We start from the raw sequence: 26539 nt of genomic DNA on the forward strand, positions 1-26539 counted from the left end.
CTGGCAGCGAGGTGTATAAGAATCCACCTGCCAATGCAGGAGACACAGGTTCGATCCCTGGCCCAGGAAGATTCCATGTGCTACAGGAGCAACTAAGCCTGTGAGCCACGACTGCTGAGCCTGAGCTCTACGGGCTGCAACTGCTGAGGCCCGCGCACCTAGCGGCTGTGCTCTGCCACAAAAGAAGCCACCTCACAGCAACCAGGAGTAGCCTCTGTTTGCTGCAACGAGAGAAAGTCTATGCAAAGCAACAAATACCCAATGCAGAGAAAAAAGAAAAAGAAATGACAGCAAAAGGATTTTTTTTTAAAGGAAACAATAAAGTAAATTAAAAAAATAGAAATCACACGGCCCTGCCAAATCAGAGGGTCTCAAGGAAGTACAATTCTACTGTATAGCAGACGGGGAAAGCTGGGAATCCTGAGTGCAGAACACAAGGTCTGAGGGATGTTTCTCCTGGTCCTGCTGCACGAGCCGGCAGGGCAGCCCCTCTGGGTCATGCCTGTGGGGGTGGGGGCAGGGCGCACCTCCGAGAGTACGGGCTCCTGTTCTGGTGCCACTGGGCTGGGGGTGGGGCTGCCGGAGGAAACCACCAGGTGTGGCCGTGGGAAAGTCCCTCCAGCTTTCTGTTGAAACATGGAATCTCCTGGCTTTAACCGTTTCTTACCCACTGCCATCTGGGAGCTGACCGGAGCTAGGCAGACCTCTCCAGCCTTCTCGGGAACTTGATCTGGGGATCTGGAGTCCTGACTGGGCAGTTGGCACCCCTGGGTTCCAGCCTCAGCTGGCCTCTGAAGATTGTGGGCAAATTCCTGAAAGTGCATGAACCTCACTGACCTCAGTGCTTGTCTGTAAAGCACTGTGCAGTTTCCCAGGTGTTCCCAAGTGGGCTCTGCCATGTCACCCTCACACCCAGCAGGGTAAATGTGACCATCCTTGGGCCTTGGGTGAGAAGACCGTCTGGCAGGCGTCGTGTGCTGTGCTCGAGGTCGTCCAGGAGGGCATAATCTGGGCTCCAGCACTTCCTCTAAGACCTCTGCAAGCTCCCTGGAAAGATGAGTCAGACCAAACTCCTAGAAGTGGCTGGCTGGAGGTCCTGGCCCTCCCTGGGGCTCCTGGGTGTGGGAAGCTGGCTTTCCCAGGCAGTTCTTCACTTGGTTAACTGGCCCAACCTGCTCTGTAGACTGTGGGCTGAGTTCCAAACTTCCCTGCTCAGGCAAACCACAGGGAGATACAGAAATAACACCCCGCAGCCCACCACAGCCGCCCAGCCTCAGTGCCCGGCCTCTTTCGTGGCTCAGACCGGGTTCTGTTGCCTGCACTTGGGAACTCAGAGCATCCTCTTTCTCCTTCCTGCCAGGCTGGTGGCAGCCGCCAGCTGCCTCTGTCTCTTTAAGAGAGAGAAGGAACGAAATCAGGAAGTGGGAGAGAGTGGAGAGCCGAAGGCTGAGTTTCTTCAGGTCTCCGAGACCCGTGGCCACCAGGATGCTACGGATGTGGCCCGTGCAGGGCAGCAAACCCTGAAAGTCTGGGGGTGCCTCGCAGTCCCACAGCCTGCCTGTCTCACAGCTGAGATGGGGTGAGTGTGCAGAGTCCACGCTGAGGGGAGGAGGGTTGAATGGGGGCGTCTGGGAGCCAGGCGGCTGCAGGACAGCAATCAGCGAAGTGCCAGGGTGCTGGCCGGCCAGGGTCGGCTCTGCGGGCTCCTGCCCCTGCCGCGTATCTCTCTGAGGCTGCTGCCCCCCGCCCCGAGGTGCCCTGTGCACCATCTCAGATGGGCACCCTTGCAGAGGACGGCTTGGAGGCCCTGAGAGGCAGGGAGGGTTTTACGGCGCAGAGGAGAACTCAGACACTCCCGTCCAAGCGTCGGATGCCAGCCTCCAGCGCTGCCTCTGTAATTTCCTTTTCTGCCTCCCTTCTGGGGCTGACTCTCACCTCTCCTAGGGTCCCGCTCACTGGCCCGAGCCCCTGGAGGGTGGGAGTGGCAAGGACAGTCTCCTGGAGCGGGATCGGTCTAGGCTGGAAACCCCCGGCTCTGTGGGGGAGGGTGACAAACAGGAAGGGGTTAAAGGGCTGATGGAGGCTGAGAGTGAACAGCGCCCAGGGCTGCCTCTCATCCGCCCTCCTCTTTCCGGTGCAGCTCAGCTCCTGGACTGGCCACAGACAGAAAGCACAGCACACTCTTGCCGGGGAGAGTCTCTGTCTGATCCGCGGGGTAAGTGCTTCTGGCGGCTGTAGCACCTGGAGATGGAGGGGCAGGGGTGGGGCAGCTGGTTCGTGGCTCCGCTGCCCACCACCCTCTTCGGTCCCAGCACCGCCCTTCTGGGCACCAGCTGCTGCGCTGGGGGCCGAAGAGCATGCACACCTGACCAGATGTGTTGCTGTCGGACCTGGGCACAGCCCTGGCGGGACCAGGAGAGAGCCCAAGGCACGCCAGCCCTGTGGGACTCTGCTCTCTGCGCCAGCTGCCCTTCCCTCGCACCTACAGCTACGCAAGGCCCCAGCACCAGCCCTGGGGAGGACTCTGGAGGAGCTGATGCCTCCCCTGGCTGGACCTTCGGCCTTGATTTCAGGATATCCTACCTGGTTCCTCAGCCCCAGGCCCGCAGGCTGATTCCTCCACAGCCTTGGAGGGGAAAACCTCACCAGCTTATTTCTGCTGAGCTATTACCTCATCTTCAGAGAGACTCATCCCTTCACAGCTTCTATAAAACGCAAACACCAATCCATCTTCTTAAACTGGAATTGACCCCTGATCTCTCCAAGTGGCCTCTGGCTCAAGGGATTGACCTTCTTAAGATTCCCATTAAAAAAAAAAAAAAAGCTTACAGAGAGAAGGCTCGAAGCTAAGGAGCCGTGGGATTCCAGGCATGGTGACCCTAGGGTTGACCACCTTTGAGACGGTAGAACAGGAAGCAGCCCTGGCTAGTCCGGCCTCATCCGAGAGTATCTAGGGGGTGGGGGCCCCTCTCATGAAGACCAGCCCTGGCCCCGCTCTTCAGAGCAGCCCTGAATGTAACTCCTGAGGCTGCTTGCTCTGCAGTCAGTTGATTGAGAGGAACTGGCGTTTGGGGAGAAGGGCGTGGGGGCAAATACGGGGAACAGAGCCGCAGAGGGGTTTCAGATCCTCCAGAGGCCGCCAGAGCTTCTGGATGTGATGGTCTCCTGCCTCCCCTAACCCTACACACACACACACACACACAAAAACACCCATGCATACATGCTCACACACACACACACCGTGCATACATGCTCACTCACACACACACACCCATGCACACATGCTCGCTCACACACACACACGCTCACAAACACACACACCGTGCATACATGCTCACTCACACACACACACACCCGCGCATACATGCTCACTCACACACACACACCCGTGCACACATGCTCGCTCACAGACACGCTCACACACACACACACCCGCGCATACATGCTCACTCTCACACACACACACGTGCACACATGCTCGCTCACACACACACACGCTCACACACACACACACACCCGCGCATACATGCTCACTCTCACACACACACACACACACACACTCGTGCACACATGCTCGCTCACACACACCTCCCTGAGCAGCGCTGACCTAGCCAGGCCGGCTTGCTGGCCGTGGCTGACAGCAGCAGGAAGTGGTGGCCCCAGGAGCGCTGGGGAAGGCCCCGGCTCGTGTTGCAATCCTGGAGATTTCTGGTGATGTGGGTGACGCTGTCTGACCTGGAGCCGTTCCTTCAAGCACTTTCTGCTTCCTGGGACAATCCAGGCCTGGATGCCAAAACCCAGAACTGCCAGTGCGGAGGAGAGGTGGCAGAGAAACGGGCTTGTCCCTGCAGAGTGGCCTGCCTGGGGTGGGGACGACAAGGACATGCGGAGTCGGGAGGGGACAGAGCCCTGCGAGGGGACCGGGCCAGGCTGTGTGCTGAGGGCCTGGTGGCGGGGCTTCTTTTGGGGGAAGTTACTTAGTCTTCCTGTGCTTTCCATTTCTGCCCCTGCCCCCTGGCCTCCGGAGTGACTGTGTGGAGCCCCTCAACGGGGTGGTCTCGGGCACAGCTACCAGTGTCAGGGGCCGCCCTGGACACCAGTGTGCTCTTTAGGGCGGAAGGCGGCCGGCCGGCCGGACGCGGGAGATGCAGAGCACCGTCAACTACCTGTGGCACACGGACGACCTGCTGGGGCAGGGGGCCACGGCCAGCGTGTACAAGGCCCGCAACAAGGTGGGAGCCCCCCCGGCCCGCCCTGCCCCGCACCCGGGAAGGCGGTCCCCAGCGGGCCTTGGGGTTGGGGCGTGTCTGGGCAGGCTCCTCTGATCTGCACTGTCTGAGGCAGGGCAGGGGTGCGGGGGTCTGAAAAGGGCTTCTGGGGTGATGCCCATTGGGCACGCTTTGGGGCTGGAGAGAGAGGGACAAAGACGTAACCCAACGTCCAGGGGAGCTGGCGGCAAATCTAGGAACAGCAGGGGGGCAGCAGGACCCGTTTGGATTTAACCTGCCTTTATCGCATTGACGGCTGTACTGGATACATGAGACTCACTGCACTGTCTTGGACTTAAGCGCTGAAGCCAGACAGGACGGTGCTGCTAACAGCCCGTAGTTACTGCCAGTAGCAACAGCAGCAGTAACACAAACCGGCCCCTCCCGGGTATCAGGTGTGCCAGGGTCCTATCATCTCCCCGTGCTACGGTCAGGCCCGGCCATGGGGCCCCCTGGGGAGGGGAAGGAGCTCAGGGTGGGAGCCCCCATCCCCAACCAGGCTACCCTGGCTCATCCCTGGGGTTAGCTCTTCCGAGTCTGAACGGAAACTGGGAGGCAGGGTGTGCTTCCCAGGGCAGGGGTGCCACTTCTGTTACCCCCACGGCAGAAATCTGGGGAGCTGGTTGCTGTGAAGGTCTTCAACACGGCCAGCTACCTGAGGCCCCGCGAGGTGCAGGTGAGGGAGTTTGAGGTCCTGCGGAAGCTGAACCATCAGAACATCATCAAGCTCTTCGCGGTGGAGGAGACGGTGGGTCCGGTGCTCGGTCAGAGGAGTGCGGTCTTGTCTTTGACCCAGTCAGGTCATGGAATAATAGAGACCCGGTACACACTCATAAGTGGGTCACCTAGAGAGGAGGAAAGGCTGCCAAGGGGCTGGGGGCACTGCATAGGAAAATCGGGCTGTGGCGTGGGGCCTAATCAAGGAAGGCTTCCTGGAAAAGGTGACCTTGGGTTCAGTTTGAGGTCAGAGGAGGGAAGGCCAGCCAGAAGTGGAAACCTATAAAATGGGGGCTCTGGGCCCGTGGCCGAGCCACCGAAGCTCTGGAAAGAGGAGAAGTGCCCTCCCCAAGACCCCGTCCCTCTCGCACAGGGGGCCGGCCGGCAGAAGGTGCTGGTCATGGAGTACTGCTCAAGCGGGAGCCTGCTGAGCGTGCTGGAGAGCCCCGAGAACGCCTTCGGGCTGCCCGAGGACGAGTTCCTGGTGGTGCTGCGCTGCGTGGGTGAGCCCCTCCCTGACGCCCCGGGCGTCCCCTCCCCTGCCCAGGGCAGCCCCAGACCCCGCCCTCAGCGGCAGGCAGAGTCCCAGGGGGTGTGCTGTTTCTGGAAGAAGCATCCAGACACAAGAACGCTGGCACCTAAGAGGCGCCCCGCGCACAGACCTGGGACAGACGCTAGTGAGCGGACAGAACCCAGGGTCTGCTTCCTGCAGACTGGCAGTTTACAACTCCAGTTCCAGAGTACAATTAAAAACACCATTGTTCATGACGGCACGATTCATGATGCTGTTGTGATTCATAATGCTGTTGCTGTTCAGCTGCCCAGTCGTGTCCGACTGTCAGTGACCCCATGGACTGCCTCCCTGTCCCTCACCGTCTCCTCTTGGCTATTGTTCTTGCCTCTTGGCTATAATGAATAGTAATAGCCAAAGGGCAAAAACAATCCACAGGTCAGACAGGTGAATGGATAAACAAAGTGTGCAACATGCAGGTGACGGATTAACTAGTCTTAAAAAAAAAGGAAATTCCGACACTTGGATGAACCTGGAAGACACTGTGTTGAGTGAAAAAAGCCAGCCACACAAGGACAACTACTATATGATCCTTTTTATTTGAGGAACCTAGAGGCACCCCACTCCAGTACTCTTGTCTGGAAAATCCCATGGATGGAGGAGCCTGGTGGGCTGTAGTCCATGGGGTCGCTGAGGGTTGGACACAACTGAGCGACTTCACTTTCACTTTTCACTTTCATGCATTGGAGAAGGAAACAGCAACCCACTCCAGTGTTCTTGCCTGGAGAATCCCAGGGACAGGGGAGCCTGGTGGGCTGCCGTCTATGGGGTCGCACAGAGTCGGACACGACTGAAGCGACTTAGCAGCAGCAGCAGAAGAGAGATTCAGTCCATGGCAACAATAAGTAGAATGTGATTGCCAGCGGCTGAGGGTGACAGGGTGGAGAGTGAGTGCTTAATGGGTGGAATTCCTGTCTGGGACACTGACAGAGGTCTGGAGACACACAGTGATGCTGCACAGCCATGTCAATGTATTTAATCCCACTGATGCGTACACTTAAAAATGGTTAAAATGTAAATTTTGTTAGGTAGGTAGTTAGTGTTAGTCGCTCAGTCGTGCCCGACTCTTTGCAACCCCATGGACTGCAGCCCACCAGGCTCCTCTGTCCATGGGATTTTCCAGGCAAGGATACTGGAGTGGGGTGCCATTTCCTTCTCCATTGTTAGGTACAGTTTACCACAATTAAAAAAAAAAGATGGGGAGTAACTGAGCGCCCTCCGCTGGGAAGCAGAGCCACCATCCTCTCAGGTTTCCAGGGAACCACAGGCTACCCCGACACTCCACGCCCTCGAGACCCCTGTCCCTTGCCCCATGTCCATCTCTGTCCTCCTGCTGTTCCCGAGGCCCCTGGGGACCCCTGGGTGTCACCCTCTGTCCGTGGCTCCTCCCCGGGACGGGCCCCGCCGCTGGGCCGGCCCCAGCTGGAGCCACTAGCAGCCCCACGTCTGTGGCAGCGGCCGGCATGAACCACCTGCGGGAGAACGGCATCGTGCACCGTGACATCAAGCCCGGGAACATCATGCGCCTGCTGGGCGAGGAGGGCCAGAGCATCTACAAGCTGACTGACTTCGGGGCCGCCCGCGAGCTGGACGACGACGAAAAGTTTGTCTCAGTCTACGGCACCGAGGAATACCTGGTGAGCGGCGTGGGGGCTGGCCCGCGCCCTGGGACTCTCGGCGCCCCTCTGGGGGCCCCGTCCAATCCCCCTGGGGCCATCCCTCACCCCTAACCCTAACCCCAGAATAATTCATTCTCTTCTCCAAGGCCAAAAGGTCAGTGCTGAGGCCTGCCCAGACTCCTTTCCAGGTCCCCTGCCCAGATCCCTGCCCAAACCCCCTGCCCAGACCCCCTGAATAGACCCCCTACCCAGACCCCCTGCCCAGGGCCCCTGCAGAGACCCCCTGCATAGACCCCCTGCCAGGTCCCCTGTCCAAACCCTCTGCCCAGACCCCCTGAATAGACCCCCTGCTCAGGCCCCCTGCATAGACCCCCTGCCAAGGCCCCTTGCCAGATCCCCTGCATAGGCCTCCTGCCCAGGCCCCCTGCCAGACCCCCTGCATAGACCCCCTGCCAAGGCCCCCTGCATGGACCCCCTGCCAGGCCCCCTGCATAGAACCCCTGCCCAAGCCCCCTGCCAGGTCCCCTGCATAGACCTCCTGCCCAGGCCCCCTGCATAACCCCCCTGCCAGGCCCCCTGCATAGAACCCCTGCCCAGGTCCCCTGCATAGACCCCCCTGCCCAGGCCCCCTGCCAGGTCCCCTGCATAGACCCCCTGCCCAGGCCCCCTGCCAGGTCCCCTGCATAGACCCCCTGCCCAGGCCCCCTGCATAGACCCCCCTGCCCAGGCCCCCTGCCAGGTCCCCTGCATAGACCCCCTGCCCAGGCCCCCTGCATAGACCCCCCAGCCAGGCCCTGGGCTAGGCCTCCCTTGTTCAATCAAGCCCTTGATCAGATCCTCGTGGAGGATGGAGCCCTGCTGCTCACCACTTTCCCCAGAGCAGAGGCTGATAAGCCTGTGGCACACTCACTTTGGAGATGACCCAGGAGATGTATTCTGACAGTTCTGCTTCCTCCTGGAGGTGGGAGAAGGCAGTCTGAATGGGGGGGGCGGGCGGGGGTCCAGGGGTGCTCAGGCCCTTGCCCCCTCCCCGTCCCTGACTGCTCTTTGGTTCCCCGGCGGCAGCACCCTGACATGTACGAGCGGGCAGTGCTTCGCAAGCCCCAGCAGAAAGCTTTTGGGGTGACTGTGGATCTTTGGAGCATCGGGGTGACCCTGTACCACGCAGCCACCGGCAGCCTGCCCTTCGTCCCATTTGGCGGGCCCCGGCGCAACAAGGAGATCATGTACGGCGACCCATGGGGACCCACGGGGACCACGTGGCAGGGGGCGGGCCTGGGCATCCCGCTGGTCCCTGCTGGGTCCCCCATTCGGCCTCTGACGGTGGGCCCAGAGGGCCTGGAGTGCACACACAATCCCTTTAGATGCTTGGATGTTGGTCCATCAGACAAGAAGCCACGCCTTGTCCCTGGCTGATGGGAGACCACATCTCAGTCCAGTGCTTCCCTTGAGCCCCACCCCAACCCCACTTGGGCTGACCACATCTCAGCCGAGGTTCCCAAAGCAATCTGTCCAAGGTCACAAAGCCTGCCAGGGCAAAGAACAGGGTGGGGGTAGGAGCAAGAATCCAGCCTCCTGATCCCAGGTCCCTCGGGGTTTCCCGCTGTCTTATCCAGAGGCTGTGGCTGCTCTCACTGAGGGCACCACCAGAGAAAAGAGGTTTCAGGTGGATTTGCAGGAAGGTCGGTGCTCCTTCAGCTCAGGGGTCAAGCCGGGCGGAACCGTGCTAAGTTAGGGAAAGGGGAAGGAGTCTGCCTTGGGTCAGGGCTGGCAGGGTAGCTGGACTTTAGAGGAGGGAAGGGTGGACTGTGGGGTGCAGGGGAGGGGACTGACCAAGCACAGCACGGGCACGTGGGGGAGCCAGGCAGGCACGGATGAGTGGTGAGGGGCTGATGAAACAGACAGAGGAGCCAGCAAGTCTCTGAGCCTCCAGGCCGAGTCTGTCCTCCCTTGGAAGCATCATGGGCTGGGCAGGGGGTCCTGGTGACCTGGTCCTGCCCACCCACCCCAGGTACCGCATCACCACAGAGAAGCCAGCCGGGGCCATTGCGGGCACCCAGAGGCGGGAGAATGGGCCCCTGGAGTGGAGCTACACCCTGCCCATCACCTGCCAGCTGTCCATGTGAGTGAGAGCCTGCAGGAGAGGGGATGCGGACCCCAGCCCAGCCCTGGGTCCTCCTCTCAGCAGAGGCCTGGCCCAGCAGGAGCCCCTGCTGTGCCACTGGCTTAGGTTCCGCCTTCTCCCTTCCCGGCCCCAGTTTCTCCCCCTGGAGCTGGAAGACCCTTTGGCTTTTCCTCCCCACCCTACCCTGCCACGCCCGCTCAGTCCTGGCTCTCCAGGGCTTTCTCAGTCCACGCCCCCATTTACCTCCTCCTGGAGGTTAAGTCTGGGCCCCCAGCCCCTGACTGTCTCCGTGTCCCGGGGGCAGGGGTCTGCAGAGCCAGCTGGTGCCCATCCTGGCCAACATCCTGGAGGTGGAGCAGGCCAAGTGCTGGGGCTTCGACCAGTTCTTCGCAGAGACCAGCGACATCCTGCAGCGAGGCGTGATCCACGTGTTCTCCCTGCCCCAGGCCGTCCTGCACCGCGTCTACGTCCACGCGCACAACACGTGGGTGGCGCAAGCGCGGGGCCCCTCCTCTCCGTCCCGCCCCCCACGCCCCCCAGCCCCGCCCCGGGCCCAGGGGCCTGTCCCGCCGGGCTCTGTGGGGCGCTCAGATACGGAAGCTTCTGGGTCCAGTCTCAGGTTGGGGAAGTACTAGTTCCATCAAGTTAACCACTGTTCCTTGCTGGGAACTTGAGAGATTCAGCAACCTTTACAAAGCTGACGTGCATTAGAAACCTCTTGAGGGGCGTGTGTGTGTGCAAGCACACGCTCACCGCCAGTGCACTCCCCAGTGGACTGCTCGTAGAACCCTTTGTTTCTGGAGCTTGCTTGGGGACTAGGTGAGTCCTACCTAGTCCTGGGTGACCCTAGGGGACAAGGCTCCCTGGGTGCCTCTAGGGAGCGTGGTAGGAGGGGCCGTGAAGGCAGAGTCTGGACACTGGACTTTGTCTCCATCTGCTTCAGGACACCACCTCTACCCTTTGTCTCCCAACCCTGGAGAAGAAAAATCTCCCAGTCCCTCCCTCTGAAAAGCAGAGCCCAAGTCTTAGCTGTGTGTGGGTCACCCTGACGCTGATTCCTGCCTGTTGACACCCCCTCGCCTCCTCCTCTCCTGCCTCTGTTCCTGGTTTTCTAGGATAGCCATCTTCCTGGAGGCCGTGTACGAGCAGACCGGCGTGGCCCCCCAGCACCAGGAGTACCTCTTTGAGGGTCACCTGTGCGTCCTCGAGCCTGGCCTCTCTGCTCAACACATCGCCCACACCACGGCGAGCAGCCCCCTGACCCTGTTCAGCACAGCCAGCGAGCCCCCCAAGGGGCTGGCCTTCAGGGACCGTGAGTAGGGCCATCCAGGCTGGACCTTTTCTCCTCCTCACTTTCTCTTCCAAGGGCCAGAGGCTTATAATCCAGGACATTGGTTCATTTGATTTGTGGGTATGTCTTTGGGCCCCTGGGGTGTGGAGGCATCTCTGGGTTCTAATTCCGTAAACGCCTCTGAAATGCCGTGGGACTCGGGCCGGTGGCTGGACCAACCTGCGTCACAGCATCCAGAGATCTGTGATAGAAACTCCAAGGGAAACAGGGAGGGCTGGATTTCACCTGCTGTCTTCAGTCCATGCCTGACGGGAAACCTCTGAGTTTGTGTTGGAGGCGCAGGGGCCCAAGCTGCTGGAGAGAAGGGCAGGCGGTCAGGGGCCCAGAGCTCTGTTCTGCAAGTTCTAGCAAAAAATCACTCCTCGTTTGAATGATGCCAATTTCTTCCTCCTTCTCAGGGTCCCCAAGGCTGGGAGGGGAATTCACCTTAAAACCCCCGAGTGTGAGGAGTGTTAGTCACTCAATTGTGTCCCACTCTTTGGGACCCTGTGGACTGTAGCCCTCCAGGCTCCTCTGTCCATGGAATTCTCCAGGCAAGAATACTGGAATGTGTTGCCATTCCCTTCTCCAGATCTTTCCCACCCAGGGAGTGAACCGGGGTCTCCTGCATTGCAGGTGGATTCTTTACGGTCGGAGCCATCAGGGAAGCCCCAGTTCGTTCAGTCCTGTGGGACTCTGCGACCCCAGGGGCTGGGAGGAGTGGTTTGAGTCTCTTTTCTGCTGCCTTGGCTGTCGTTCTCCAAAGTGGGCACAAGGGGGCAGTGAGGGGCTGCAGTTGTAAAAAAAGCACTGCGACTGCACTTTGCTCGGTCGTGTCCAACTCTTGCAACCCCCTGGACTATACAGTCCTTGGATTCTCCAGGCCAGAATACTAGAGTGGGTAGCCTTTCCCTTCTCCAGAGGATCTTCCCAACCTAGAGATTGAACCCAGGTCCTGCATTGTGGGCAGATTCTTTACCCGCTGAGCCACCAGGGAAACCATAAAGAAGCACATTTCAGGGCATTTAAGACTTAGGAGGTGGGGCTCCAGGCAAGCCAGGAAGCTGGAGGCGCCGACAGGTGGTGCGGGCCGACTGTGAGCTGGGGCTGGGGAAGACGCGCTCAGACCTCGCCCAGGGCCAGACGGGCGTCCCTCCCTGACCTAGTCTTCATCCACAGCCGCTCTGGACGTTCCCAAGTTTGTCCCCAAAGTGGACCTGCAGGCAGATTACAGCACAGCTAAGGTGAGGGGGCGGCCGCCGGCTGGCCGGGAGGAGGGTTCCTGCAGGGGTCAGGGTGCAGGATGTCACCCTGCCCCGCTGTGTGTTTCAGGGCATCTTGGGTGCCGGCTACCAGGCCCTGCGGCTGGCACAGACTCTGCTGCGGGGGCAGGAGCTGACGGTTCGGGGGCTGCACTGGTTCGTGTGAGTGCCCTGAGGGCTGGGTGGGTGGGCAGGAGAGGCAGCCCAGGCCCCCTTCAGCACCGCCCTGGGGCTGGGCCCTCGGTTCCAGAAGGAGGCAGCTCTGATCGGGCTCCCTTCGGCAGGGAGATGCTCCAGGCCACGTGCAGGCGGACGCTGGAGCTCGCGAGGATGGCTCTCCTCTTCCTCAGCAGCAGCCTCGGCCCTGAGAGGTGGGTGTCTCCCGGGGCGGGGCTGCAGCGGGCGCGGGGCCGGCCCCTCTTCTCTGTCTGTTCCTCTCCTGGGCTTTCCAACAGTGCCCTTTGCCTCCTCCAGTTCAGAGCTGCCAACCTCCCTGGCAGGCTGAGTGGAGAGAGCATGCCCCGCCCCTGCCAGCTGGCCGCACTCACCTCCCCCGCTTTCCAGTCCCTCTGGGCTGTGGGCCTGTGAGGACCCTGCCCCTCAGGCTCCGAGGCAGCCCCCCTGCCTCCAGGAGAAGGGGCCTCTGTCCTCCCCATCCGCTCTCTGAAAAGTGAGACCCTCAGCTGCCCCGGGCCCTGGGGCAGGGCTCTGGGAGAAGCACCCACACCCACACGGGGCCCCTGGGCCCGCAGGACGGAGGTGCAGGCAGGCTCATCCCCAGTATCCTCCTCCCGCCTCCCCTGGGCCTCTGTGTCCTCGCCTCCAAGGACTCCCTGTCCCAGTCCTGGGAGCTGCACACCCTCCACCCTCTGACTTGGGCCAGTTCAGGGTGATGGATTTGGAAAAGGGAGAGACTGGGGAGGAAGAAACCAAGCTGCAGGAAACAAGCCGCAGGAAGAGTCCGGTGGCCAGCGCACTGCTGGGCAGGTGCCCGCGCTGTGCTGCAGCTGGGAGAGGGGGCCCTGCGGCCCAGGGAACCCGAGGGCAGCTGGAGCCATTCCTGGTGACAAGCGGTGACAGAGAGCAGAGGCTGTGCCGGACATGCCTGGCCCCCCTGCCCCTCGCCCCGCGGCCCCTGTCCTCGGGAAGTCCTGGGAGTTCCCCAGAAGCAGGTCAGCACTGCAGACCCGCCTTCCTCCTGGCACCGGTCAGCGGCAGCTCTGACAGTGGACAGACAGGGCGGTGGCTGTGCACCGAGGGGGAGGCGGGGGTCTCCAGATGAGTCCCCAGCATGGCCGAGCCCCCGCCAGACAGTGGCAGAGACAAAGGGCTGCAGAGGGCGGGGTCGGCTGGCTGCTCTGGTGAAGCTCCTCTGGGCAGGGCTCTGCTAGGGCACAGAGCAGGCCTCCAGGGGTGATGTGGCCCCAGGCCTGCAGAGGGCCCCCATCTTCCTGGAGGAGACAGCCCTTCCCTGGCACGTGCAGGCGGCCGGACGGTTGGGTGAAGGGAGACTAGAAATGGGTAGAAGAAACCAGGGAGGTCTTCCTGGAAGAAGTGAGACTTTGTAAGGCCAGAATGTGAGTGAATAGCTGAAGGCCCTGTGCAGGGAAAGAGAAGGGGGCAGTGACTGGAGGGGTGGGGAGGTGCTGTGAGGTTTGCTGAAGCCGTGGTCATGGTGGAAGATGTCCTGCTGAGGAGCTGGAGAGGGACAGAGGGGAGGGGAGAATGCATGCAGCCCCAGGACCCAGTAAAATGACCAGTGAGGTTCCGGAGTGGGAAGGAAATGTGCAGAGAGCATTTGTGTGTTTGCCCGTCTTCCCTGGGCTGAGAGTGTGGGGCCCCAGGTAGCCCCAGGGCTGGAGTCGCAGGGTGTGCTGGTGCGGTTTCTCCCCATTGGGCTCCAGGGTCTCCCCTGAGGCATGGTGGGCGTGGAGAGTTCAGGGCCAGGAGAGTGCAGGGCCAGGAGAGTGCCTGCTCTGGGGCCGGTTTCGGCCCCCCAAGAAGGAGGGCGCTGGCCCAGGCTCATCGCTGACCCACAGCTGGTCTCCACCACCTGGTGCCTTCCCTACCTGGGCCCCTGTTTCCTCCTTTTCAAACTGAGAGGACTGACTGACCTCAGGGCCTCCCAGCCCGAGAGCCTCCCAGTCCTGTTCTTTGCGGGACATGCTCAGGCCGGCAGGCTCTTATGAGGTCTGATGACACTAGCTGCCTCCCACAGAGAACCCGAAACAATATTATGACCAAATCGCACATTGGAAGAGCCCAGGCACGTGGCACTAAGGGGCCGTCCTGCCAACCTGGAGCCTCGCCTCACCCCCGGACGTGAGCGCCCGCTCTGGGCTCTGGAGACGCCCGGGTACCCTGGCCTTTGTCCCGAAGCCCCCCTGCCATCTGTAGGCCCCACTCAGGCCCCAGGACTGACTGATGACGTGGGGACTCCCAGGGCTTCCCCACCCCCAAAAAGACTGCTTTTGTGTGAATGCATTCTTTGATCCCACAATCACCTTTTATGGGAGCAGGAAGAAGGTTTCTGTCCCCATTATATGGGTGAAGAGCCTGAGGCTTGGAAGATAAAGTGATTACCCAGATCCTGCAGACAGGGGTGTGGCAGCCAGGGCTAGGACTCTGACCTGCCCCTCCCGACTCCTGGTCCAGCTGGGCTGGGCAGCCTCATCCTCTTCTGCACAAGTATCCCATGCCCTGAAATCCGTCCCTGTGCTGAATAGTCCATTCGACACTCTGTGTGGGGCGCTTGCTGGTGCGAGCACTGTCTTAGACACTGCAGGTGTGGTGGTGAGCAGACCTGCCCTGCCTTCTGGGAGCCCCCACCCCTTCCTGCCTGATTCTCTCCAATCCTCCTTCCTCCCCACCCCCGCCCTCCCAAAACACACAGGGTTCTCCTTCCCTAATTATTATGGTATAAAAACAGCATAATATGTTATGCTAATTGTACTAAGTTAGAAAATATAGACCAGCAAAAATGAAATTAAAATGCTATATCCTGCCACCGAAGAGACATGATATCTGCATATATCCGTGGTTTTCTGGTACCTGTGTGTGTTAACCAACATGGCATTTCCCTGTGCTTGCTGTTTTATAACCTGCTTTTCTAAGCTTATGATCCTCCAGGTCAGTACATTTCATCTATAGGGCGTGTCCATGTTCAGATTTCCCTAGTTATCCCCCAAGTGTTCTTTTCTGGCTGGTTTCACCCCAAACCGGGATCCAATCTGAGACCGCGCTTGGCGTCTGGTTGTTGTGTGCTTTTACTGTTGTTGTTGAGCCACTAAGATGTGTCTGACTTTTGTGACCCCGTGGACTGCAGCCACCAGGCTTCTCAGTGCCTGGGATTTCCCAGGTGAGAACACCGGAGTGGATTCCATGTCCTTCCCCAGGCGAACTTCCTGACCCAGGGATCGAACCCACGTCTCTAGCTTGGCGGGCGGATTCTTTGCCACTAAGTCCAATCCTTAGATCTGTTTTCACCCTTCCCTCGAGGTTTAGCGGCGTGGCCGGGGTGCCTGAGCTCCAGGACCTGAAGAGGACCGCAGAGCTGAGGTCCAGGCTGCGGAATGTGAGTGAGGCTGGGCTGATGGGCGGCCAGGAGCAGAGCTGAGAGCAGGGGTCTGGCCAGGCTCCCATCCGAGCCTCGCTGAGGACCCCACGGGGTCTGCCTTCGTGTCCCCCAGTTGGCCGAGGTCCTCTCCAGATGCTCCCACAATATCACAGAAACTCAGAAGACCCTGAGCGACCTGTGCTCTGAGCTGGTGAAGAACCGGGATCAGGTACATGAGGACAGAAGGTCTGTGGGATTTTCTTCTTGGCGGGCTGGAGGTGGGGCAAGGGCGGAGGCCGCAAAGGGCCGGGTGGCCCCGTTAGGAGTCCGCCCGCCTCCCCTCTTCTCTTGGCGAGGATGCTGGGGTCTGCGGATCGCGGTGGGGAACCCACGGCCCTCCCATGAGACTGCCCAGAAAAGGCAAGGATCTGGGGTCCCACCCCAGCTGGGAGTTAGTGAATTACGAGTCTTAGAGGTGCAGTAGTTCTAATGGAAGAAACATCGCGTTCCCACCTCTTCGGAACCCTTGCTCTGGTCAGACCCTGGACTGGGTCCTCCTACTTCTATTATCTCAGGTCATCTTCAAATCAGTAATGATGCTACTACTCTTGTGCTCCTTTTATAGATGATGGGGCTTCGTAATGACAAAGGATAGGGCCCCAGGTCAGGTCTGCCTGCTTCCAGAGCCTGTATGGTTGGCCTACACCAGGGATTTACCCCTCTGAATCCCCAGTCTCCGTTCAGACAAACAGGAAAATCCCCATCACCGCTTCCCCAACGGCCCGTGTGCGGAGCGCCTGCCTGCCTCCTGGGCTTTGACCAGGGCGTGGCCCGCTCCTCCAGCCCCCACAGTCAGTGTCTGCACAGAGCCACATGCCCTGGTCCCCAATTCTGAATTCAGAAAGCTCTGAACACCTCGGAGCTGATTCTTCACTGTCTTAGCTGCAGAACCTGCGCTAACTGACACGAGGCTCTTCCTGGTCTTTCTTTATCCCACTAAGTGACTGTTCTTACAGTCCTGAAGGTTGAAGGTGTGTGATGACGGGGTGCTGCCCTAGACTCCCCAGGGGCATCCATGATACAGTGTATGCGTGCTGACCCACCTTTCTCAAATCAGAGGGTGGTTCTGAATTTGAAACACTTCTGGCTCCATTATTTTGGATAAAGACTGGACCTAGGATCTTGTCCACTCCAGATCCCAGGTTGGGGAGGGTCCTGGAGTCCACAGGATCCTGGGAACAAGCGTGGGCTCTCCAGAAATAGCGGAGACGGGGTCCTGGATGGAGCTGCAGGGAGGAAGTGAAGCCAAACAGGCCGGGGGGTGGGGAAGAACTGCCCTCACACCCCAACATCTCAAACAGGGTGTGTCCTGGAAAAGAAAAGGACGAAACAGTCACGACCTTAGAGCCCAGGCTGAGAGGGTAGAGAGGTCATCTCCCGAGCTCCCTTTCTACAGGCAGGACCAAGGACCTGGAGTCATCCTCGTTTCAAACAAGGGTTGTTGCTTCTTTAAGTTCTTTCTCCTTGCGCAGAAAACACGACTTTTGCTTTTGCCAGGGGACAGACGTTCCTCCTGGGCTCCGGCACGCAGGTGCCACCACCTCTCCTGTTCTGGGGCCCAGGGCTCCTTCCCAGAACCTCTTCTCAAGCCTTGTTGGGCAGCAAAGACCACCTTCCTGCCACGCGTCCTGCCTGGCTTCTTCCGTGTGTGTGTGTGTGTGTGTGTGTGTGTGAGAGAGAGAGAGAGAGAGAATAAACACAGAAGTGAGAAATGACTAGCTAAGCAGAAGATGCCTCAAACAGAAGAGTTACCCCACTCCCAGACTGGCCCCCAGAACTGTGGCCACCCAAAACGAGGCTCCTCCTGTAGGGAGACAGCCCGCTTCTCCCACAGCCGTCCCTGCCTCCCTCACCTTGACCCGTGCGGTTCGATTCTTCTGTCTCCTGCCCACAGCATCCAGCAGATTCAGTGCTGTTTGGACAAGATGTACCTCACCTACAAACAGTTCAAGAAATCCAGAATGAGGCCAGGTGAGCCGCGGGGAGAGCAAACCCCTCCTCTCCCCTCCTTCCTTCCCTCCGGTTAGCTGGCTGTTCGTAATACCGCAGCAGCATCGGGTGGCGCAGCTGGGCTGGGGTATGGGAGGTGGGGAGGGGTGGGGGGCCCCCTACAGACCACTGAGGGGCCTGAGCCTTTCCTGCACCCATTGCCACCTGGGGGCTCCGCTGAGACCTGGGTGCTATAGGAAAGGCGGCCTGACCGAGACCCCCCATCTTCTCAGAGCACTTTATGGTTTAAGAAGTGATTCCCTGTCTGTGTGTCTCTGGCTGACTAAGGTCGTCAAGCTTTCCAGAAAGGGGAGGATGAGGAGAAATACCAGTTAGCGTCGCTGGTGCAGGAAGGGGAGCCTGGGGAGGCCCCAGCTGGCTCGTGGGGTTAGGGAGGTAACACATTCCAGGAACTGACCCTCTTGCCCACGTGCCCCTACCATTTTCTCATGTGCAGGAAATCGACGTTTGAGGGCTTGGGCTTGATTGCAAAGCTCTCTTCCACCCCTAAGATTATCTAAAAAGTACTGTCCCACAGAAATATAATGCCAGGCACATTTGTAGTTTTTAAGTTAGCTAGTAGCCAAAATGTAAAAAGTAGAAACAGGTGAAATATACTTTAATAATGTATTTTATTTCACCCAGTATATTCAGATTGTCGTTTCAGCATGTAATCCATGGAAACAATTATTAAAAAGATATGTTACAGTCTTATTCTGTGCTGAGTCTTCGCAGACCCTCGTGTATTTTACGCTTACGGGGCACCTCTATTCAGAATCTAATTTCTTTAACAGAATTACATGTACTTTTACCAAAACAATAAAGCTGTGTTTGATAGGGAAAAAACGTTGCACACTGCTTTAGTTTTTAAATATAATCGAATTTGTTAAGTTAAAACAAAAATTCAGGTTCTCTGTCGTATCAGCTGAACTGGCCACACTCCAAGTTCAAAGCAGCCACACGGCCGCCGTGTTGGACATGCAGTTTCTGAAAGATGGTGGTCTCTCCTTGGGAGCCTCAGTCCTGCCTCTGGGTCTGACCTTGAAGGGAGCACAGCTCAGGAGATGGGAAAACCAAGACTGCCCTGTTCCTGAGGCCGGGGGCCATGGGCTCAAGAAGCCTGGCCTGACACCCAGCTGACCACCTTTGCTGTGACGTTAGGAGGCTTCCGGAGGTTTCTCTGCCTCCAGCACTGCAATCCCGCCATCTTGTGACCACTACACTCTGAGCACCTCCTGTGTGCTGGGCATTGTTCTATGGACAGTGGGTATATTCTTAAAAATTATGTGATGCTCATAAAAATCGTAAGACACTATTAACCTCCCCATTTTATAGATAAGGAAACTGAGACACAGGAAAGTTAAGTAGCCCGAGCAACCTGGGTCCAGCTGCTTTGAGCCACCCCATTTTACAGCCTCAAAAAGAATTTCACTTGGATCAGTCTGTAAGAGTCCTTTATTCAAGTGTATAAAGAACCAGGACAAATAACACTTCACTGCCAACACCTGGGGAAAGATGGCATTGTAGAAAATGCCCCGTCATTTTCAGGGCACTTTCTCACTTTCCCTTCACAGGGAAATCCTGTGTGTTACAAGTGACAGATAAGGCAAAAATGAATTGCCTACAGCACCCTGCTACGATAACAGGAAGGAGGCAGACCCAGGCCTCGTCCTGGATCGCCTGGACCTCACAGTCAGCTGAGCGCAGGGCTCAGGACAAAGAGGCCAGGGAGGGAGGCGATTCCGCTATCAGGGGAGTGATGGGGGTGGGCAGCAAGAGACCCCCAGCGGCAGGAACCACCTTATCACGTCGTGTTTCTGCCGCTAACCAGAGGCCATTCCCCTGGAGTCCAGGAGAGGGCAGCACCTCCCCAGTGCAGAGAGCATTAGGCCGCAGCCAAGGCAGTGAGAAGCTCAGCCCTGCTGGCAACAGTGCTGGGCCGAGAAGGGAAGATCAAAGGTGGTGGCCTGGCTTGGGCGACCCCTTGCTGCAGAGCCCAGCTGTCCGCAGCCTGAATATTCAGGGACGGAGTCCACCAGCTGTTAGCATCTGCCTTACGGGGAGGAGGACTGGATGAGGGGTCAGGTCACATCCTTCAAGGCCCGTCTCATCCGCCGGTGCCCACCTGGAGCCCTAGGCGCCTGTCCCGCCACCCCCAATGAGTGGGCTTGCCTGGCCTGCGTGGGCCTCTGCCTGCTCATAATGCAGGGTCTTGGGTGCTAGTCTCCCTCGGCCTGTCCTTCTGGCTCTGCAGGGCTGGGAGCGCCGGGCAGGGCCCAGGCTTCTGCCTTCACCCTTGCAGCTCGCCCGGCCCTCGCGCCGTCTGCTCTGCTGATCGATCGCATGCGTGACCTCAGCCCTGTCTGTCTCCTTCAGGGCTGGGCTACAACGAGGAGCAGATTCACAAGCTGGATAAGTGAGTGGCCTGTGCCCCAGCAGGCGGGTGAGCCGGAGGGTGGGTGTCGCCAGGGGACAGTGAGTCTCTGTGCCAGACACAAGGTGGTAAAGGGCCCTGGCCCCAGGCCCCAGCTGGGCAGGAGGAAAGCTGGGGGGCACTAACTCTGGGGCCGGGTTGGGGGCGCGTTTCTCAGCAGCAGTCTTGATGAGACTGGATTGACTCCTGGTATGAACACAATTGTATGAGGGCTTTCCTTTCCTGTTGCCCTCGCTGATTAACCATGTACCGCTTTATGCTCTGGGCTCTTTCTGCTCTAGCCCAGGCTCTCCTTTGGATGTCCCTCTGCTTCTCTGTCTCCTGGACACTCTCTTCTTCCAGGAAGCCTCCCTGACTTCATACTTATTTGAGGACTCACCCCTGACCACACACACACACACACACACACACGACCATCTCTCCTCTCTGGGGGCTGAGCTCGAGTGTATGTGTGTTTCCTGAGACCCCTGATCCTTCTCGCACATCCCTCTGCTGGGGTGTGCTGTGTGCTGGTTGCTCTGACCATCACCATGCATGAGAGCGAGCACCATCGCCTGCACCCCTGACTACACACACACACGCACGCACACACAACCATCTCTCCTCTCTGGGGCCTGAGCTCGAGTGTATGTGTGTTTCCTGAGACCCCTGATCCTTCTCGCACATCCCTCTGCTGGGGTGTGCTGTGTGCTGGCCGCTCTGACCATCACCATGCATGTGAGCGAGCACCGTCACCTCCTTTGGGGAGGTGGCCCTGCTCTAGACCAAGGAGATGGACACTTGGGCGCTGGAGACGCCGGGAGTCTAGGCTTGTGCTCCGGTGGCTCTGGCTGCTCATCTCTGTGCCTCGGTTTCTGTCTTTTCAGGGTGAATTTTAGTCATTTAGCCAAAAGGCTCCTGCAGGTGTTCCAGGAGGAATGCGTGCAGAAGTACCAGGCATCCCTGGTCACACACGGCAAGCGAATGAGGTAACACTGGCCCTCCCTTCTGAACTCGGTTCCCAGGGCCCTCCAGGCCTGCTTCCTGGCCTCAGACAGCCCTGGGCTTTGCAGAGCCCCCGCTGAGAGGGAGGCGGTACTAGAGGAGCAAAAGCAACAACAAAGAAAGGTGGTTCTGTGGCCCTGGGTGGACCGGGCAGTCTGCTGGGTGATTTCTGTTAACTCAGTCTCACAAGGTCTGCCCTCTGCAGTGGACACTATCACCCCATTTCACAGATGAGGAAACTGAGGCTCACAGAACAGCTGCTGCTTTAATACCACACCACTAGTAAATAGCAGCCCCAGGACTAGCATATGGGTGTGACCGCGTCTAAAATCTAGATTCTCTCCCTCGTCCCAGGTGGTTGTGTTCAGAAGCCCCCTCTCTGGGGACTGAGATGGGGACACGTGGCCTGGGAAGCAGGGGCAGGCGGGCCCCCATGTGGAGCCCCCTCCACGCTGTCCCCTGTGGGAGTGTTTGGTTTCTGCCCCGCAGACAAGCCCCTCCCTGAGACGAGAGGGCCGCTTCCCAGGAGCGGTGGGTTCTGAGGATGGAGAGGAGACTCAGCTTAGAAGACAGCTTCTGCCTCCCCTGCCGGAGGCCACCCTGCATTCTGACCTAATGGTCTGGAGTTGGGCTTGGCCAGTGGGCTTTGAATGCTGCTCAGTGATTCTACAGAGAAGGCAGTGGCACCCCACTCCAGTACTCTTGCCTGGAAAATCCCATGGACAGAGGAGCCTGGTAGGCTGCAGTCCATGGGGTCTCGAAGAGTCAGACACGACTGAGCGACTTTTCACTTTTCACTTTCATGCATTGGAGAGGGAAATGGCAACCCCCTCCAGTGTTCTTGCCTGGAGAATCCCAGGGATGGGGGAGCCTGGTGGGCTGCCGTCTATAGGGTCGCACAGAGTTGGACACGACTGAAGCGACTTAGCAGCAGCAGCAGCAGTGATTCTGATGCGTCACAGGGCTGAGAGTCGAGCAGTGGCTGAAGCCTCCGGGAGCTGGCGTCCTTTTAATGTTGTGGGGCAGTGTCCTTGCTCACTCCCTCTGCTTAGAGAGAGAAGAGAATTCTTAAGAGTCTTTTTAAAATTAATTAATTTATTTTAATTGGAGGCTAATTACTTTACAGTATTGTGGTGGTTTTTGCCATACATTGACATGACTCAGCCATGGGTGTACACGTGTCCCCCATCCTGAACCTCCCTCCCACCTCCCACCCCATCCCATCCCTCTGGGTCATCCCAGTGCACCGGCCCTGAGCGCCCTGTCTCATGCATCAAAGCTGGACTGGCAATCTGTCTCACATATGATAATATATATTGCTCTGGAGATGGGGGCGTCAGCAGGCCCCGGTTTGAGCACCCCAGAGCAGGCGTCTGGCCTCTCCGGAGCCTGACCCAGGCCCTCGCTTACTAAGCTTACTGGCTTGTGCGTCCCGGCCCGGGAGGGGCGTGCAGCCCCCACAGTGCTGGTTCTCCAGGACCCTCGTCAGCACCCTTACCTGGGGCAGGTGTGGGCTGAGGGCTCCTGGAAGGGCAGGGGCAGGGTGGGTGGCCAGCGCCCCAGCCTCTGCGTGGGAAGCCTCTCTGTGTCTGTGCTGGCCGGCGATGGGCCGGGCCCTGATGCCTCTCTGCCCTCTCCAGGCTGGTGGACGAGACCAGGAGCCACCTGCGCCTGGTGGGCTGCTCCGTGGCCGCCTGCAACACGGAAGCCCAGGGAGCCCAGGAGAGCCTCAGCAAGGTGGGCCGCTTCGGGGCCCTAGCCGTGCCAAGCATGGCCGCGCCAGTCGGACGCCTGGGAGGCATCCGGGCCATTCCCCTGCCTCAGGGCAGAGCCATGCTTGACCACATCCGAGGACTCTGGTGTGGCGTGGAGGGTCTCTGACCCGCCAGGATAGAAGGCAGTGCCCAGCGTTCTCAGAACAAGCATGCTCGATAACAGGGCAGAGGCTCCCAAACCCTGGGGCATCTTCTGGGCCCCGTGCAACCTGGGAGGCTCCCCGAGGGAGGTGACCTGAACACTCCTTGGTCTTCTGATCTGTTCTGCTCAAAAGACCAACTCAGGCAACTCTGAGAGGCCACTTGCCTTGCCAGCAGGGACAGAGAGGGGCTGTTCTTCAAGGAGTAAGGCCCACACAGCTCCTCCTCTCCCCAGCACTGGACACATTCTTTCAGAGACGGTGCTGGGCTGCCCCCCACACCTTCTGCATCTTCTGACTCAACTGTGTCCTGACAGGTACAGGTCAGACACAGAGGGGAGCCTGACAGGGGAGCCCCATGCTCCCAGGATAAGAAGGGGGGGCTTGTGGGAAATTCCTGACACTCCAGGGATGTTGCCTGGCGATAATTTTGTTACGCGTTGCTTATGCCTCCCCGCACCGCCACTGCGCCCAGCACCTGAGCTGGCTTATCCCTTCTGACTAAAGTGTGGCTCTTTCAGATCCTTGACCGACTATCTCACCAGCTCCTGCAGGAGAGAACACAGGGGGCTCAGGCCTCCCCACCCCTGACAGCTCCTTATCCCAGCTCTGTGCTGAAGGACCTAGTTCTCCAGTAAGTGCCAGAGTGGGGGAGTGTGAGCGTGTGAGCATGTGTGTGTGTGTGTGTGTTAGGGGCTTTGCCCCTTGCCAGGCCCGGTAGGCAGGAATGAGGCTCGATGGGGCTGTGGGGGAGGGGGCTCCCAGGAAAGGTCAGGCGGAGGCTTGCCTTGGTCCTTAGCCACCATTGCCTCTCTTGCTTGGTCTTGAACAGCATGCAGGAGCTCCATGGGGAGATGAAGGTGCTGGCGTCTGACCTCCAGGACAACAACCGCATCATTGAAGGGTGAGGAGTGCCCTCTGTGCAGGGGTAGGGAGGCCGGGTCCTCAAGCAATCCTTGCCCCAGGGGGACAGGCCCCGTGCCTGCCCAGGCAGGTGTGATGACAGGGGTCCACGGTCCAGGGCTTTGACCTTGCCCCCAGGTTAGTCAGCGTGCTGACCAGGTGGAGGCTTTCACTGTGCTCTGGAGGATGCGGGTGGGCCTCAGGGCGGCCACGTGGATTTGTGGCCGTGTCCAGCTCTGCATGAACGTGGCCTCTACCTGACACCCAGACCAGCTCCTTTAACCATACAACCATCCTCAGAGTGGCGATGACCCAGGAAACGCAAAGCAGAGCTGGAAGAACTGGCTCGGCCTGCAGGCCCCCTGTTAGAGGCTCTGCGTCATCGTCGGACGGGAGTCCACTCCTGGGCTAGGGGAGGGTGGAAGTCGGGGGGATACTGGCAGATGCAGCGGGGCTCAGCCTTTGGATTTTGTGTAAAATTCACAAAAGAAAGCTGGAGAATAACAGAGTGACTGGCTTCTCATATTACCAAGTAAGCACCATTGGAAGGGAAAAAAGCCCTGCCATCTAGAAGTCTCACTTTCGAAGGTGCGTTTGAAAACCAAAGAGAAGGAAGGACACAATCTCAGAAGCAGGGGTGGTCCCGTTTACACATATACACACTCACACGTGCATGCACGCACCTCCCGCGTCTTCCCCATCATCCTTACGCCTGTCACTTCCCCATCTGGGAACCAAAGAGTCTGCAGAGATTCCTACCGAGTGTGACCCTGCTTGCTCCTCACCCACCATGCGGCCCCGGGAAGTTTCTTTGGCTCTGAGCTCCACCACATTCCCAGAGATTCCACCTCCTGGTGCTAATAAAGGGATTAAACGGGATGAGAGACGCACTGTGCTGGGAGGGAAGGGTGCACAGAGCTGGGATTCACTAAATGGCAGGTGTTCCCTGAGGTCCGCGGGAGGTAGGGAAGCTGGGAGCAGAGCTCACGGCTGCTCCTAGAGTTTCAGAGGGTCCTTGGGTTGGGGAGGCATCCCATGTCACATTCTGGCAAGAGGAGAACAGATCCTCCTAAATACCCACAGGGAGACGATTTGACAGCTTCTTAGAAAGATTTTCCGAAACAGCCCTTAGGGGCAGGAAGTTCTAATTTTAGTGCCAACATAAATTTTCCTTGCTGTGATACGTAGTCTATTTACAGAGAGCTAACGTTTTTATTTTAGTGGATTTTTTTACTTCCTGATTCAGAGCTGTAACCAAAGAGCCTAAAGAAACCATCTGAATTCCGTTTCCCCTCCTCTTAACCCGAGGCCACAGTGGAATCCCCAGGGGAGCTTTTAAAAGGAACAGATGCCTGGGTCTTGGCCTCAGAGGCTCTGACTGCTGCTTGGAGTTGGGGATTTTCGTAAGCTTTCCCAGTGATTCTAAGGTGTAGCCAGGGATGAGAATAGAGTTCTTGTCAGGAGACACAGGCGCTCCGGGAGGAGAGCGGAGGGCCTGACGAGCCTGCTGCCCCTGAAAGCTGACGGTGCGGGTCCCCGGGCGGGGTTCTGGCCTCTCCACCTGGGCAGGAGACACTAACCGTGGCCTTTCTTTACAGGCTAAGCAGGATCCCACTGGCTCCTGACATCTGAGCTTGGGGATGTGCCCGCGGCATCCTGAAGCATTACGGTTGTTCAAGCACTGCCCGGCTGCCGGCACCGGGGACCCAACAGGACGGTGCCGGGTCCACCTCACCAGCCTACCTCCCTCCTGGCTGACAGCCGGGAGTCTCCAGCATTACCTTCTGCTGCCTTTCTTGGGGGGGCAGCGCAGCAGGCCCGGGAGCACCAGCCGGATCCCAGGCTGACCTGCACCCCTGCACGAGCCCGGAGCCAGCCCCCCTGTCTTCCTCGCCGTGCAGCAAACCTGCCGGACGGTGGGGCCAAGGCTCCCAAACGCCCTCCCCCCGCCTGCCCCGGTGTGCAGGGCTTCACTCCTCAGGGAACAGAAGAGGGGGCCTCCCGGGGGCTCCCCAGGGGGCCGGGGCAGACGACTCCATCCCCGTCTTCCTTCCTCTTCAGGTGATTGATGTTGAACAAATGGACCTCCCCCGTCTCCCATGGCTGCTGAGGGTCACCCGTCGAGGAATCAGGCATGACGGCCCGATTTCCCATTCCCTCCAGTCAGACCGAGCCTAAAGCTGAGGAACGGGGTGGTCAAGGCCGGGGCTGTGTCTCGGGGACCTTCCCCTCTCCCTCTGGGGCACCACCAGATTTGGGGGTTCGCAGCCAGCGGCGTCGACAGTAGCTGTGCCGGTTAGCACAGGCCCATGAGGCCGGAGCCGCGAGGAAGTCAAGGCCTGCAGCTTTCAGAAATGAAATAAACAGGACCCTTTTCTGGGTGGCTGTCACTGGGCTGTTTCTGGAGGCAAAGAGGGCTCTAGGCTGCGTGTGCTCGGGGATCAGGGAGGGCTCTAGGCTGCGTGTGCCTGGGAATCTGTGAGAAGGACTAGGAGGTGGAGGCAGGACAGCTCACTGCCTTTCCCTGAATGGGAGCCTGGTTTCAGGGAGGCGCCCAGGGAGGCTGGCCTCCTGCTGGGGTCTCTCTTTTCTGGCTCCCTGTCACTTGAGGAGCTGTGTAAGGGCCTAGAACTGGCAGGGAGGGTCTGTTTGGTTTTTTTAACCTCCAAACCTCCATCCAAGTGCCTATTCCTTTCCACGCACCCCCTACCACTGTTCAGCTGGTCCTAAATATCGGTTGAAAGCAGTCCTATGGGCCATTTTGTACATCCCCTCTTTTTGCCCAGAAGCTGGATGGTGCCAGGGT

The 26539-nt window shown here is 58.9% G+C and overlaps 1 protein-coding gene across 6 annotated transcripts; it reads left to right on the top strand.

Annotated features, from left to right (window-relative positions):
• The first annotated feature begins 1141 nt into the window (after positions 1-1141).
• On the top strand, positions 1142-26123 carry IKBKE (inhibitor of nuclear factor kappa B kinase subunit epsilon). Of its 6 annotated transcripts, none has more exons than XM_061382044.1 (22): positions 1148-1579; positions 2141-2215; positions 4113-4232; positions 4876-5016; positions 5359-5488; positions 7012-7193; positions 8241-8401; positions 9187-9297; positions 9605-9784; positions 10416-10612; positions 11810-11874; positions 11963-12054; positions 12177-12263; positions 15397-15466; positions 15582-15694; positions 17403-17479; positions 19874-19913; positions 20798-20899; positions 22556-22652; positions 23352-23464; positions 23663-23734; positions 25332-26123. In XM_061382044.1, the coding sequence occupies exons 3-22, from the start codon at positions 4146-4148 to the stop codon at positions 25363-25365; spliced, it is 2151 nt and encodes a 716-aa protein (XP_061238028.1). In that variant the 5' UTR covers positions 1148-1579; positions 2141-2215; positions 4113-4145; the 3' UTR covers positions 25366-26123. The 6 variants fall into 6 exon arrangements, with proteins under 6 accessions (XP_061238030.1, XP_061238029.1, XP_061238031.1 ...); XM_061382043.1 differs by having other exon boundaries at positions 11963-12048; positions 15391-15466; XM_061382042.1 differs by having other exon boundaries at positions 1149-1579; positions 15391-15466.
• The last annotated feature ends 416 nt before the right edge of the window (positions 26124-26539 follow it).

The sequence above is a fragment of the Bos javanicus genome, chromosome 16, assembly GCF_032452875.1.
Source record: "Bos javanicus breed banteng chromosome 16, ARS-OSU_banteng_1.0, whole genome shotgun sequence".
In the NCBI taxonomy this organism is placed as follows: domain Eukaryota; kingdom Metazoa; phylum Chordata; class Mammalia; order Artiodactyla; family Bovidae; genus Bos; species Bos javanicus.